The sequence below is a fragment of the Artemia franciscana genome, chromosome 13 (genome assembly GCF_032884065.1).
Source record: "Artemia franciscana chromosome 13, ASM3288406v1, whole genome shotgun sequence".
Taxonomy (NCBI): Eukaryota; Metazoa; Arthropoda; class Branchiopoda; order Anostraca; family Artemiidae; genus Artemia; species Artemia franciscana.
In genome coordinates this window covers 49,169,614-49,184,901 of record NC_088875.1, presented here as the reverse complement: position 1 = coordinate 49,184,901, position 15,288 = coordinate 49,169,614, and the positions used below count along the sequence as shown (strand labels likewise).

Below are 15,288 nucleotides of genomic sequence, written 5' to 3'. Positions count from 1 at the left end.
CTATGTAAAATTTATTTTAGTTAATCTGTTTCAAAAGCATACCTACCGAGCAACTCCACACGTAAATCAGACTTAAACTGGTCAAGGCTACCTATTTCCTTGATATCTATACTCAGTTTATTCCAAAGTTTTGAAGCTCTGTAAATAAGTGGAAAAGAAGACCTACTTGAAGCTAATCGAGGAACCTCAGTATTACCTCGTATCCGAGTTAAAAGAAGAAACAATAATATGAATTGTCTAACCTTCAGCAACAATTTGCATATAAAGGAAGAATAAACATACATACCACAAACTAGTGACTGTAGAGGCACCGCCGCCAAGGGTAATCCTTGTAATGTTTCTGGGTGAGCACACTTCATAATCATTTCTGAGCCGAAATCAATAACACGTAACCACTCAGTTAACCATCGAAGTTGGCAGTCACATAAAAGACTGGAAGTATTGACATGAATCTCAGACAAACCCTAAAAAATTGAAAAAACCTTTAATACTGAAAACGAATGAATTGTTAGCTTTTTCTCTATAAAATTTCAAATCCTGTATTCAAGTCAGTCATTAGGAGGGGTGGGAGTGGAATCCCCCTCCAGCCGAAACGTCAAAATAGCATAGGAATCTGTATTATTTGGTAATTTTAATGGCTGAAAAAGATACTTTTCCAGTAGGAAACTGTCATAAGATGCATTCCTCGAATTCTTTGCTCAGGGAACAGTATAGTGCATGGCCATAAACTATTAATTTGTCCAGAAGGAGGTAGAAGCCATTTGAATTTAAACCGGTTCAGCATAAAAAAAAGGACATTTTAGGTACTTTAGGACATTTCCGAACTTTTCAATAGGGAAGCAGCACCTAAAAGCATCACATCAGGATGCCTCTGTCCCTGAGACACGTCCCCTTCCCTCAATTTGTGCGAATAGTATTGTAAAGCTTAGGATCAAAAAGAATTTGATGAAATTGTTAGATATAAAAATACTTTAAAATTAAAGGATAGAAAACAGTGCTTCCGGAAGTTTTCGACCGATTTTGCTAATAATTAAAGGGAAGTTCTAAGTATGTATTATTTTCCTCAGTCTATCATTTCTTAGATTGAATGGCAGTCAGTTAATTGTTAAACTGGCATAAAAGACACGAGAAAACCCAATAAATATAATTTTGAAAAATCGAAAAATTTTACAACGGTCAACAATTTTTTATTTTATTTTTTTTTTACCAAGATTCATTTAACATAATTTACTAATAAATTGGTATGACTGGCAAATAAACTTTTTTAGCAATACTAAATCCATCCCAGAATTTAGAGTTATCGAAAAAGCTTTTTTTCTAAAAAAAAATTCTTTTTTGTTATCTATATTGGAAAATACTTTTTCTGGTATTTTCAGCGAAAAAATCGAGAAAAGCGACAAATCCTCTCCCCCCCCCCATTAGAATTAGAAAAAAAATCTAGACAGAACAAAAAAAGAGACGGGACAGTTAGTTAGAAAGGTCGTTTATTCCGCTTCTAAGCAAAAAAAAAAATAATGAGGTTGCCGATAAACTTATTTTAATTTTAAAGGAATTTTTGAAAGAAAAGTTGCTATACTTTTTAACATATGAAATATATTGATATATAACCCAATAAATCCGCCGTCTCTCCAATGAAAAGAGACGGCCATTGTTTAGATTGGTTCTTTCTTCTCTTTTTTTTTTTTTGCCAAAAAATTCTAAAGGACTGCAATAACCTTATTCGAGAAAAACCAGTTCAGATCATATGTATCGTCAGTTAACAAAAGTCTAACTCTTTTTACAACAAATCAAATAATACAGCTTAAAACTTATTTTAAAGTTGAATGAATAAGTGGAAGTAATTTCGACATGCACTTCAACATATAAAATATATTGACCCATGACCATAGTTGGTCATTTGATTATGTTCTTTCCCAGAGGAGATAGGAGCAATGGAATTTTTGTTTTTTTATATTTAAGGATAATATTGTGTTATTTTTGTCTCTCCAAAGTATTCCTACTAGTGCTCATGAGGCCTAGTCCATTCCTTAGACCTTAGTTCTTCCTATATTGCCAGAGGCATCCAGGACTTCCAGAAAGAGCCGCCAATCATCCCTCATATGTGCTGCTGCACACACGTCTTCCCATTGGAGTTGGATTGTCGAATTGATAAACTTCAGGTCTCGCTGTTATGTACGACGAAGTGTATTTTTTGGCCTTCCTCTTCTTCGGGTTCCCTCTGGTTGCCACTCGAGTGCCGTTCAAGGGTAAATTTTTTACGCAAAAGCTAAACGATGTAGATAAAAATAAAACAAATTATCTAGAAGTTAATTATTTTTTTATATAATATTCATTCTGAGGATCTGTCAGCCAAAAACACTGCTTGTCTGGTTAGTGAGGAGATATGAATTTTGATTGCTGCCGTATTTGAACCTTGGGGCATTCCGGAAACCCTCAAATAGATAGTTAGAACAAGCCATTTCTTTTTCATATGCAAATCAAACAGAAATTTTCTCATTCATAATATCATTTCACAATAGAGTAGCAACTACCAATATATTTTTTAGGGCCTGCCAGAGAAGTAAAAAAAAATCTTACAAGAACATTCAAAGACTCTTTCATATTAACAGTATTCCAGGAGAGAGGACATCAAACAAAACAAAAACCAGAAATGTAAATCAGTAAGCATCTTTATTCTCATCGATCAAATGATTTCACAACAGAGTATAAGCAACCGATAATTAACTTTTTAGGTTAACTTTTGATTAGGTCAAACTAATTTTATCATTATAATGAAACTAAGAATTCATGGGAATTAAGTGTCTGAGGCTCGGAATACTCAACAAGCATCTTTATTTCCACGTTTTGCTGGATCACAAATGTGGAATTCTCAACCAGAGGGTATTAGTCTGGCAGAAAATATTAGCCAGTTCAAAAGTTTAACCGTTTTCTTCTGATAAGTTGATCATTGAGACTAGAATTTTTTGTGCGGGTGTGAGCGTGTTTATAAATTAAGTTATGAATATATAATAGGATGTAAGGATGGGAACAACCATGATAAACAACCCAATAAGTTGAGTGGTCATTGAAAGATGCAACAAATATTATTTTTTATAATAAATTTATCTGATCTTTAAATTTTTTTCCCTAGGTGTCATAGTAAGAAAGAAAAAAATTATAATCTATAAATAAATAGGGGATTTTAATATGAGCGCATTTTAAGCTATATGCTCCCTCCGAAACAAGGGATTTCCCGACGAGCCTGCAACTGTACTCTGCACCAACAGGACAAGTTACTTGTATATAATAGGATTTATTAGTCTCAGATCTTTCAATTTACAGAGTAAAAATAATGATAGCGCTGATCCTTTTTCTTAGAGAAGGATTTAAACTTATTTTCGCCTTATTTTCAAATTATTTTTAATCAAAAGTGACCAAGTACATGAAATTCCAAAAATTTAAATCGATGGATTAAAAACGTAAGATCTCAGCTATAAAATGATTGCCAGATATTCGTCTTAAGGAGAGCAGAAAATAACATTACAAAACATGTATAGGGAACACAAACTTTAATTCAAACAAACAAAAAAGACAAACTACACAATTTTCTTTCATATCAATAATTAATATTTATAAAAATAAATAAAGCTATCTCTGTATTTTACGACGATGAATTTCAGGAGTAATTACTATATTTGTTATTTCACTTACACAATACAACATTAAAGATGATTTTGAACTGTACATTCACATAAAGTTTCCCCTCAGTCTCTCCCTCCCCCATCTTAACTAGTCTGCAACCCTTTTTCTCCTGCTAGCTTGATCTTGTGTTCAATCATGGCTAACAAAAACATTATTTTATGACAATAAACGTTTGTATTGAAATACTTAATTAAAATCATTTTTCCTACTTTTAAATCATGTAAATGAAGTGTACTATTAGACGGATTAAGTACTTGGGAGTTTTTTTTTTTTTTTTTTTTTTTTTTTTTTTTTTTTTTTTTTTTTTTTTTTTTTTTTTTTTTTTAGAGTTTGGATTTCGTTTTAACGTTCCACCCGAATCTTTGGTAAATCAGCTCTCGTCTGTCAGAACCAAGGCAAAAATCTGACTTTAATTTAAGGGTGGACACTCTCCTACTGTCGACTCCTACTGTCCAATGGAACTGTCTGAATGTTTCTATCAGTTTCGCTTTGTTAGATACGACCTACTATTTACGTGGAGAAAACAGACTTCACAGTTTTCTACAGCTTACAGCCATCGGTTTTCTACAGTACAAACATATCAGAATCACAAAATCTAGCATCGATGTTTAGCAAAAATGGAGTGGCGACGACAGAATAAAAATTACTTTGAAAAACCTATAAACAATTCTAAATATTTTTATAAATTTCTCCCATTCTAAATAGAGAAAAAAAATTCTATTTTCTGTGGTCCTGCCGTTCTGTGTACATATTAGAATTATTGCCCGATGAATAAATAGATCTGTGGCAAATAAATCAAACAATATAAATATTTTTTGATGCAAAAAAAAAGAAGAAAAAAAAAAACAAATAAAACTGTCTTAGTCTTCTCGCAAAATTGCATGCTTTAGCAGGGAACAGAAGCCTTAGAATTGCATAAGTCAGATCCTCAGGAATTTTGAGCCCAAAAGTCAAACCATCACTATCCTATCCATATTAAAAGTTGTAGCCAAAAAAAAGATTTTACTCTCTGTGGCTGGATAATAAATAACTATAAGAGAAGGATGAATAACAAATTAAAGAACAGTGAGTCAACTTTAGTGGCTTCCGACCTATGGCCAAATGAACTCGTCCCCAATTTAATATTATGCTAAGTTATTCGCACCTATTCAACATACCATAAAGATACAGCCCAACTCTATTTTGATCACTTTTTATATGCTAACTAACCACAAGAAATTACCACACTTGCCTCATGAATCAAGTTGCCTCACATACATTATGGCTATTTATAGGATGAGTGCGTATATATTTAATGCAAATACAACAACTAGGATATAACATAATGTTCACTGGCGAACGTAGTCACATCAAAATTGCTACTAATTGTATAATTAAATTATTTTTGGCAGATACTTCATAATGATAGCTGGTGGAATACTACTATGTTTAAAGTTGCAATACAGGATTACAGTTTACTAATAGAAAAATTAGGTCTACTTCGTAACCGCGACGTTAGAAAGAAAACGGTTGCCACGACAAGTGTAATTTTCAAGCTTTCAAGTCAGAACGTCGTTGAAAGTCTTCGTCTTTGGCGAACTTTACAATGTAATGTGAAGAAAATTGTTGGTTTCCAGTACGAGAACCAGATTGTTTCAAACAAAGTCATACACAGGAATCAACGTTATTTGGGACGCTAAAAGCAGCTAAGATGAAAACTAGTCAAAATATCCAAGATAACTTTGCTTGTTACTATATATGATTTCCAAATGCCTTTTAATGCATTTTGCGGGGTTTTTGAAGTTTTATTTATTCTACATTAAGTAAAGAGCCGACAAGCCGATATTTTGAGAATGCTTGACTTCATACACCTAAATTGTTCTCTTCATTTTTATAATATAAATATATGTAGGCCTTTATACAAGCTTACCCTTATTTCAGCAAAGGGGTTATCCTCCAGAGTTGTGATGGGATTAGCAGATAAATCAAGGACTTGAAGTGAATCCAAACCAGCGAAAGCTCGACGAGCAATCGACTTAATTTGATTATCGGCTAAGCCCAGTTTTGTCAAATAGTTTAAACCAAAGAATATACTATTTGTGTCTTCAATTATCCAAGAGATCTGATTTCTTCCAAGCTCTCTATAAATAAGAAAAAAGTAATAGAAGTAAAATAACAATGGTAAAACGGGCAAAAAAAAATAGAAAATAAAATTTTCAGTCAAAGCATAAGTAAAAACAGTCGAGACCGAGAAAGATATATTTGTTTCTAAATATGAAACTACAGGGGCATAAAGAAAGAGTAGAACTCCTTAAAAAAAAAGGCAAATACGTGAACAATTGACGAGATAATAGAAAAATGGTGAAAACCTTACAATTTTACAGTGGAGTCAGACTCGATATATCAGTTATTGGTTTACATCAGTCTTAATTGAGCTGACTAGGAAGCTATCCCAAACAAAAGATAGGACAAAGAGCTATTCTACATGTTAAGTAAAAGTAAATGACTTGATATTGACATTCATAAAAGTTGGACATAATCCTTAAGAGCGAAAAATGATTCCTTAAGACAGAAACTATACTCTGCAGGCAGAGTCACCAACTCTTCAACCTACATATCTAGATATTTATAGTTAAGCATTCAAGTATTCTATATCTTCTTATTTACATATTCTGTACTTTAATATTTACATAATATCAGACCACAATAAAAAGAGTATAATGTGGAAAATGATATTAAGTAAATAACTACAGCAATATCATGAACAGTTAATAAAAAATTCGAAACTGTGCGAAACAGATGTGAGAATACGCTAGCGGAGAGCAGTTGAGGTTTGAGCGGAAAGACTCCCCAACACGGCAGCAACCTTAGTCGTTTTCTGCAGGGAGGCCACCAGCTCTTGTGCATATCATAGCAGATAATTATCAAGCTAGTAAAAATAATGTGCCACTAGTGATTTATGCCGCTTAATTACGAGGTTTTATGCCTCTGTCAAACCTGGCTTAAAAGATTCAATAGACAGTCTAATATCGATGTGCAGCGAAGAACAAATCATTTTTCAAACCCTCTTATCAAGGTGTTTCCTCCTCTATTTATTCAGAGCGAGCTCTGAGCAAAGAATTTTGCCTGTTTTAATTTTGAATTGTCTTATTTAAAATTATTCCAGCTAGCATTCAGGGAGCTGAGCACATTGGTCAGTTTTAAAATAAACTAAAAAAGTAGTTTTTAATGAAGAAAATATACCTTATTAGTCAAGATTTTTTATTTATGTTGACAAACAGGATATTTTTTTTTAAATAAATGAATAAATCATTGAGAGTGAAAGGGCTACCTTTCATCAGGCACTTTGTTGCCTTCCCTTGGCGTTGTTGTGATATTTATTTATAGTAGTTTCAAAATAAACTAATTTTATTTAGTTACCGTTTTGCCACCAAGAAAAGTAGTGGTACAGAAAGAGAAGGGGCATCATGAGTTGGTGCAAGCGATTATCATTGGTGCCAAATCTGATAGTTCCTTTGTAGTTGGTGTTTGGCTTTGCAATGGCCTGCATGTTATGGCGGCGATGGGTTATTAGGATCCCCGACATAAAGTATTTGGTTACAGTTGTTATACAGAAAGATCAATATTTAAAAAAAAATAAATAAATAAAATTATAGCGAGCCTACGGTATCTCCGAACTATATATTAAAAAAAAATCTCAGTTAAATAAGAAAAATGAACTCACAGAATTTTCAAGGCTCCAAGGTTGGCAAAAGCTCCCTCACGAATAAAATTAATTTTGTTGCCATTCAGGTGTAGACTTTCTAACCTAGACAAGTGAGCTAAATTCCCCCGCTCTATACGGGTCAGCTCATTGTTGGTTAAATCCCTGGAAAAGATTCATAAAATTAGTTGCTATAAGTATATATATATATATATATATATATATATATATATATATATATATATATATATATATATATATATATATATATATATATATATATATATATATATATATATATATATATATATATATATATATATATATATATATATATATATATATATATATATATATATATATATATATATATATATATATATATATATATATATATATATATATATATATATATATATATATATATATATATATATATATATATATATATATATATATATATATATATATATATATATATATATATATATATATATATATATACAGGTTAGTTTGGGTTTTCTAACTCATTTCCGATATTTATGACCAAAATTAACCAAAACTAGCATACCTTTATGCTAGCATACTAGCATACTTTTACCATCATAGCTTACGTAAGACTGAAAAAGCTGACTCGCTAAGCTAATTAAATCCAAGCATAGAAAAAGGAAACTCGGACATTCACGGGTGAATATCGACATTAGCCAGATTTCAGAAATTCCCGGTAACATTATATATATATATATATATATATATATATATATATATATATATATATATATATATATATATATATATATATATATATATATATATATATATATATATATATATATATATATATATCAAATTCTGTTACAAACTATTTTCCCTAGATGTTTGTAGGGCTCGTCGACATATTATAGTAAATGTAAAACCCAACATTCATATGGGCCATGGATCGAAAAACATAGCATGAACATTACACATAAATTCAATATTCTTCGTTTCTGAAGAAACGTTGAAACGGATTAAATCCCATAAACAAGAGAGGAATGTCCCTCAAGAATATACACAGCTAGTTTCGTTCTTAACGTGATTAAATAAAAAAAAACAAGTTTTTTGAAATGAAAGTAAGGAGCGACATTAAAACTTAAAACGAACAGAAATTACTCCTTATATGAAAGGGGTTTTTCCTCCTCGATGCCCCGCTCCTTGCGCTAAAGTTTGTCATTGTTTTAAAAAGTAGAGTTGCGAGAAAGAATCAAACTTTAGCGCAAGGAGCGGGGCGTCGAGGAGGAAAAATCCCTTTCATATAAGGAGTAATTTCTGTTCGTTTTAAATTTTAATGTCGCTCCTTACTTTCATTTCAAAAAACTTGTTTTTTTTTATTTAATTTCTGAAAGTTTTTGAATTATGGCATGTCTGATTTTGGCTCTTCGTACATAAATTATTAAAATGAAATTTGCATATTAATTCTTTTTTTGGCTAAATGGCTTTCTCTTAGTTTTGATCAGACGATTTTGAGAAATAAGGGGTGGGGAAGGAGGCCTAGTTGTCCTCCAATTTTTCGGTTACTTAAAAAGGCAACTAGATCTTTTAATTTTTAACGAACGTTTTTATTAGTAAAAAAAATACGCAACTTAAGAATTAACTTACGTAACAAACTTTTATATTCTTATATTTTTGATTATATATATGAGGGGGTTGGTCCCCTCGTTAATACCTCGCTCTTCACACTAAATCTTGTTTTGTCCCAATTCTTTAAGAATGACCCCTGAATCAGAAAGGCCGTAGAATAAATAGTTGAAATTACTTAAAAAATTTTTAGCATAAAGAGTGAAGTATTTATCTCCTCCTAAATACCTCGCTCTTTATGCTAAAGTATTTTTAGAACCCCTCATATGCGTAATAATCTCTGTTCGTTTTAAGTTTTGATGCTTCTCGTTACTTTCAATTGAAAAAACTTCTTCATGTTTATATTTTCATTGTTTGTTTTTTTATAGTAATGCTAGAAAGTCCTGCGCCCTTTTGATTGAATTTCTCTTCCCCCATGAAATATTCCTCCAAGAAAAGATCCTCCCATATAGCCCCCTCCCCTGAACCCCACACCCAAACCAAAAAAATCCCCCTGATAACGTCGGTACACTTCCCAGTAACCATTACTGTATGTAAACATTGGCCAAAGTTTGTAACTTGCAGCCCCTCTCCCAGGGACTGTGGGGGGTATGTCATCCCCAAAGACATAGTTATTATGGTTTTAGACTATGCGGAACAAAATGGCTATCTCAAAATTTTGATCCGTTGACTTTCGTAAAAAAATGAGCGTGGGAGGGGGCCTAGGTGCCCTCCAATTTTTTTGGTCACTTAAAAAGGGCACTAGAACTTTTCATTTCCGTTAGAATGAGCCCTCTTGCGACATTCTAGGACCACTTGGTCGATACGATGACCCCTGGGGAAAAAAAACAAAAAAAAAACAAATAAACACGCACCCGTGATTTGTCTTCTGGCAAAAAATACGAAATTCCACATTTTTGTAGATTGGACCTTGAAATTTTTTCTATAGGGTTCTCTGATACGCTGAATCCGATGGTGCGATTTTCGTTAAGATCCTATGACTTTTAGGGGGTGTTACCCCCTATTTTATAAAATAAGGCAAATTTTCTCAGGCTCGTAACTTCTGATGAGAAAGACTAAATTTTATGAAACTTATGTATTTAAAATCAGCATAAAAATCTGATTCTTTTGATATATCTTTTAGCATTGAAATTCCGTTTTTTAGAGTTTCGTTTACTATTGAGCCGGGTCGCTCCTTACTACAGTTCGTTACCACGAACTGTTTGACAACTATCGAGTAGTTCACAGGGACTATCATTAACCTTTTATTAAATGACATTTTAGCATGTTTTTGGTAAAATTGGCTTTCAAAAAGTAGTATTTGATAGCCAAAATTATTTTGTCTTCTATTAGCATTAATCCATAATTTTAGGTAGAAGCTAATAAAAAAAAAAAAAAAAAAAAAAAAAAAAAAAAAAAAAAAAAAAAAAAAAAAAAAAAAAAAAAAAAAAAAAAAAAAAAAAAAAAAAAAAAAAAAATCATGAATATCGTACCTCTTTTGGCATCCAAAAGAGGCATCGGAAGCAGGAATGGCAGTGTAGGGAAAATGTCTTAGGTCATTTTCCAGACATTTTTGGAAGGGAGAAGCAGGCAAAGAGTACCCCTCCCCCACGGTGAACCTTATCATAAAGGCCCAGATGAAGGTTTTGCGCTCCATCTATTCAATCATCCGCGTGAAAATATAAATAAACAAACATGCATCAAGACAAAGAATTTCAGATCTTAGAAATGAGTTTCCAAGAAGTAGAAGTCAAGGGGAAAATTTAGTATCCCCTCGTGTAAATGCTAGATGTCCGGTGATGTTGTGTTTAATGCGACATTTAAGAGCCGAACAAAGAACATTTTTAGTTAAGCTACACAATGTTTTAATTTAAGTTTTTGAAATTAAACTTGATAAAGCTTAGGGATTTTGATGGTAGAACTTTATTTCCATGTTTTGTGACTGACTGACTTACTAACCCCATCAAAGAGCATCGACAACTAATAAGAGTGGAAACTCGCAATAGTACCAAAAAGAAATCGCCAACACTATCAAGCGTCTGGTAAAATTATAAGGTTAGGCCTAGTATATGTCTTTTAAGCAGTAGATTCGCCTACCCTAGACAGCCAAATACTTGACTTTTTAGGCAGTTTGAAATGCGGGTGAGGGTAGATAGCCCAAAACTATTTAACTAGTAGATCAACCAGTTTAAACCTAGGATTCTAACATGTTATAGCGACCAAACCAAAGAAGCCTATTGGTTATAGAAACCAATGAAATATATCAAAATATGATAAAAATATAATACTTTAGCAACAAAACTATGGAAACTATAACAGATGATTATGAAAAGCAGGCCGCCCAGAACGCGTTATATTAAATACCTAACTTAACCACCTCTATATTATATTTAATTAAAATATACCTGATTCCAACATGTCTGAAAAATACAAAGTGGTCTTTAAAACCAAGCATTTCCATGGAGGAGAGAATAGTCTCTGAGACTATTACTTGGAATGCTCTAGAATCTACACCCTTCCAAGAACATGAAAGCATTCAGGCTCATCTATATAATGATGATATAACTTTCAAGAAACGATTTGAAAGTTGAACACGGAATTGTTCTACTACTGTCGGGTCCTTAAGACGGGCAACGTCAAATCTTTTTGGGGGTTCCTTCCGTTTACGAGCCACTAGCCTGATCTTCACAGACATTTTGACCAAGGTATGATCCGACCCGCCCTTGGAACCTGTGTCAGGTCCTCTGTAGGCTCTGCAGTTCTGGATCGAGCTTCTCCAACGTGACGACACGAGTAGGTAGTCCAGCTGGGAAGATGTCCTTCCATCTCTGGATCTCCAGGTTATGACGTGTGAGGGCTTGTGTCTGAAAAGGGTGTTTGCTATTACGAGGTTGTTCGCTTGGGCGAATTGGACCAATCTGGTTCCTCGTTCGCATCTTTCGCCGTACCCGTGAATTCCAAGGCTCCTGTCGCCGTTTGCCTGTCTGCTGCCGACGTGTGCGTTGAGGTCGCCACCGATAATGAGGAGGTCACGTTTGGGGGTCTTTTTTACAGCTTCGTTGAGTTCGGCGTAAAACGTATCTATTGCTTGTTCAGAGCTGACCCTTGTGGGTGCGTAGACCGCAAACACTGTATAAACCTATATAACATAGGGTGAAGCAGAACTATACAGTACATGAACAGCAAATGAATGAGATGTACGCTTGTTTGATGACTACTCTATACACAGCAATGTATTTCCTACACAACTACGCTCATACTTTCTGCAGAAGTCTACGTGACCGGTGGGTTATTTCCAAATGTTTTGAAAAAAGACCAGTTTACTCAGTTAGAATTCTCGCAAAATTTGACGCTGTTAAATGAAAACAAGAAATATCACCAATTACGCAACTTAACAAATTACAACTTAACAAGTTATTAAAAATTACACAACCTTCAAAACGATAAAATTTAATGTGAATAGTTAAAATGTATGTTAACGAGAAGATTATTACGTGAAATTGGTTTTGAGATGAATCTGTGACGGACTTGTATAAATATCATCTTTTGCCTTTGCTTCGATTTCAAAATATGTCTATTAAGGATTTGCGCAGTATCTTAATCAATTCACAATGGACACGGATGAAGAAGCATATATATGTTAAAAAAAAAAAAAAACTAAGTTGAGTGCAACCGCCACATATTGTGTACCATGCTCTTGATATTTACCGGGTATGAATTTTTGGTGCTGCCTGACAGAAGGTCCTGGTTTAGACAGGTATTTATAGCTGCATTATCTTCATTCAGGTTCATAATCAGGGTTTTCTTCTTCTTTTGTTTGGGGGGGGGAGGTTTACCAATAATCAAGACCAGCCCAATTATACAAACACGAGGGAAAACTGAAAATATAGGGGATGGGGCCCAAATACCCCCCCCCCCTGTAAACACATCAAGATGCACTTGCTTTATTTGTTTTTATTACTCATGTCGCCAGATTTCAATAATCACTATAATTAATATTCGTGGCTGCAATATCTTCATTCAGATACATAATTAGTAAGTTATTCGGGCGGTGGGGGGGGAGGGTTGAGATTGTATATAATCAAAAGTGGACGAACTGTACTAAATATATGAAGGAATACTGGATTTTGAGGGAACCCGAAGGCCCCTTGTGCATATACCTGGTTTCTTGTTTTGATTAGTCACATCATCAGATTTCAATAATCACTACAAAGATAGCAAGCTATGCACAGCTTACATTAGTATTGCAAGTAATTGTATATAAATTGCGAGGTCTTAGACTAGGGCAAATTCTGAGAACCGAATCTGATTCTTCGCAGAGAAAATAAATCAAGTGGTAATTGTACTTACAAGGAACCGAGAAAAGGGAATGAAAGGATTCCCATTGGTGGGTTGGTAGATGAATGAATACTATACCCTATTTTGTTTACTGTGGGATTTGTAGCACATAGAAGGATAACCCGTAAACAAATAGACAAGAAATATAATTGCCATTTAGCGTCTCATGGGGAAACAAGGCAATAATACTAGGCTGCAGCAATAGTTTAAAAAGCTTCACCTGACGAATATTAATGAAAGGTTGATTGATCAACACTACAGCGACTACAGGCTGTCACAAACGGCGTATTTGCACTCATGATCTTATAATGATCTGATCCGGTTATTTTATTAGCGTTTTTTTGTGTGATTCTTTTTTTTTTTCTTCCTTCTTAATGTTTTACTACATTATACATCTTTTTCATACGTGTGGGTAAAAATTAAAAATTGTTATATTGTCATCTTATAAAGCACAACAAGTGACATTGTAATATTCGCAATTTCTGGAATAGAACTTACACCTTTTCTTTTTCCATATTGGTATAAGCCGCGTGAGGCACTCATATAAGCTCAGCTGAATCAGCTATTGTAATTCTACATTACCAGTTATGATGATTCTAATATTCTCATAAAGGTGATACAATGGGGGCTGTTGAACACCAGTGTAGAGTGAGTTGTCCCGGCTTAAAACATCAAATGGCGGGTATATCCTAATTTCCATACATAATTAGCAGTGGGCGGAGGAGAAGTGTATACAGATACGTTGGCCTCAGGCGGCTTGATGTTGCAGTAAGTTATTAGTAGCAGTAGTTTAGTATTAGCAATGGTAATAAGCGTCGAAGGCCAAATTTAATTTAATAGAACATAAACATGGTTCCACTGAGTCAAATGGATCTAAAAGACGCATACGTTCTCCGACAGGTCAAGTATTCTGAAAAGGTATCTAGTCAAACAGTTCGTGGTAACGAACTGTAGTAAGGAGCGACCCGGCTTAATAGTAACCAAAACTCTAAAAAATGGAATTGTGATACCAATAGCTACATCAAAAGAATCGCATTTTAATGCTGGTTTTAAATATATAAGTTTCATCAAGTTTAGTCTTACCCATCAAAAGTTACGAGCCTAAGAAAATTTGCGTTATTTTAGAAAATAGGGGGAAACACCCCCTAAAAGTCAAAGAATCTTAACGAAAATCACACCATCAGATTCAGCGTATCAGAGAACCCTACTGTAGAAGTTTTGAGCTCCTATCTACAAAAATGTGGAATTTTGCATTTTTTGCCAGAAGGCAGATCACGGATGCGTGTTTTTTTTTTTTTTTTTTTTTTTTTTTTTTTTTTTTTTTTTTTCAGGGGTGATCGTATCGACCCAGTTGTCCTAGAATGTTGCAAGAGGGCTCATTCTAACGGAAATGAAAAGTTCTAGTGCCCTTTTTAAGTGACCAAAAATATTGGAGGGCACCTAGGCCCCCTCCCACGCTAATTATTTTCCCAAAGTCAACGGATCAAAATTCTGAGATAGCCATTTTATTCAGCGTAGTCGAAAAACTTTATAACTATGTCTTTGGGGACGACTTACTCCCCCACAGTCCCCGTGGGAGGGGCAACAAGTTACAAACTTTGACCTGTGCTTACATATAGTAATGGTTATTGGGAAGTATACAGGCGTTTTCAGGAGGATTTTTTTGGTTGAGGGAGGGGTTGAGAAGAGGGGGATACGCTGGGGGAACTTTCCATCGAGAATTTGTCATGGGAGAAGAAAATTTCCATGAAGGGAGAGCAGGATTTACTAGCATTATTTAAAAAAAAAAACAATTAAAAAATAAATGTGAAAAAGCTTTTTCAGCTGGAAGTAAGGAACAGCAATAAAACTTAAAACAAACAGAAATTATTACCCATATGAGGGGCTCACCTCCTTCTAATACCTCGCTCTTTACGCTAAAGTATTTTTAGTAATTTCAACTATTTATTCGACGGTTTTTGTGATTCAGGGGTCATTCTTAATGAATTGGG

General features: G+C 33.8%; 1 protein-coding gene across 2 annotated transcripts in view; it reads right to left on the bottom strand.

Annotated features, from left to right (window-relative positions):
* LOC136035036 (leucine-rich repeats and immunoglobulin-like domains protein 3) overlaps positions 1-15,288 on the bottom strand; it is a 141,755-nt gene that overhangs the window by 25,564 nt on the left and 100,903 nt on the right. For both annotated transcript variants that reach the window (XM_065716636.1, XM_065716637.1), the window contains 3 exons: positions 7,385-7,528; positions 5,591-5,801; positions 287-464 (listed from right to left, as the gene is read on the bottom strand). In XM_065716636.1, the coding sequence (XP_065572708.1) occupies positions 287-464; positions 5,591-5,801; positions 7,385-7,528 (533 nt within the window). The remainder of the gene's footprint in view (positions 1-286; positions 465-5,590; positions 5,802-7,384; positions 7,529-15,288) is intronic.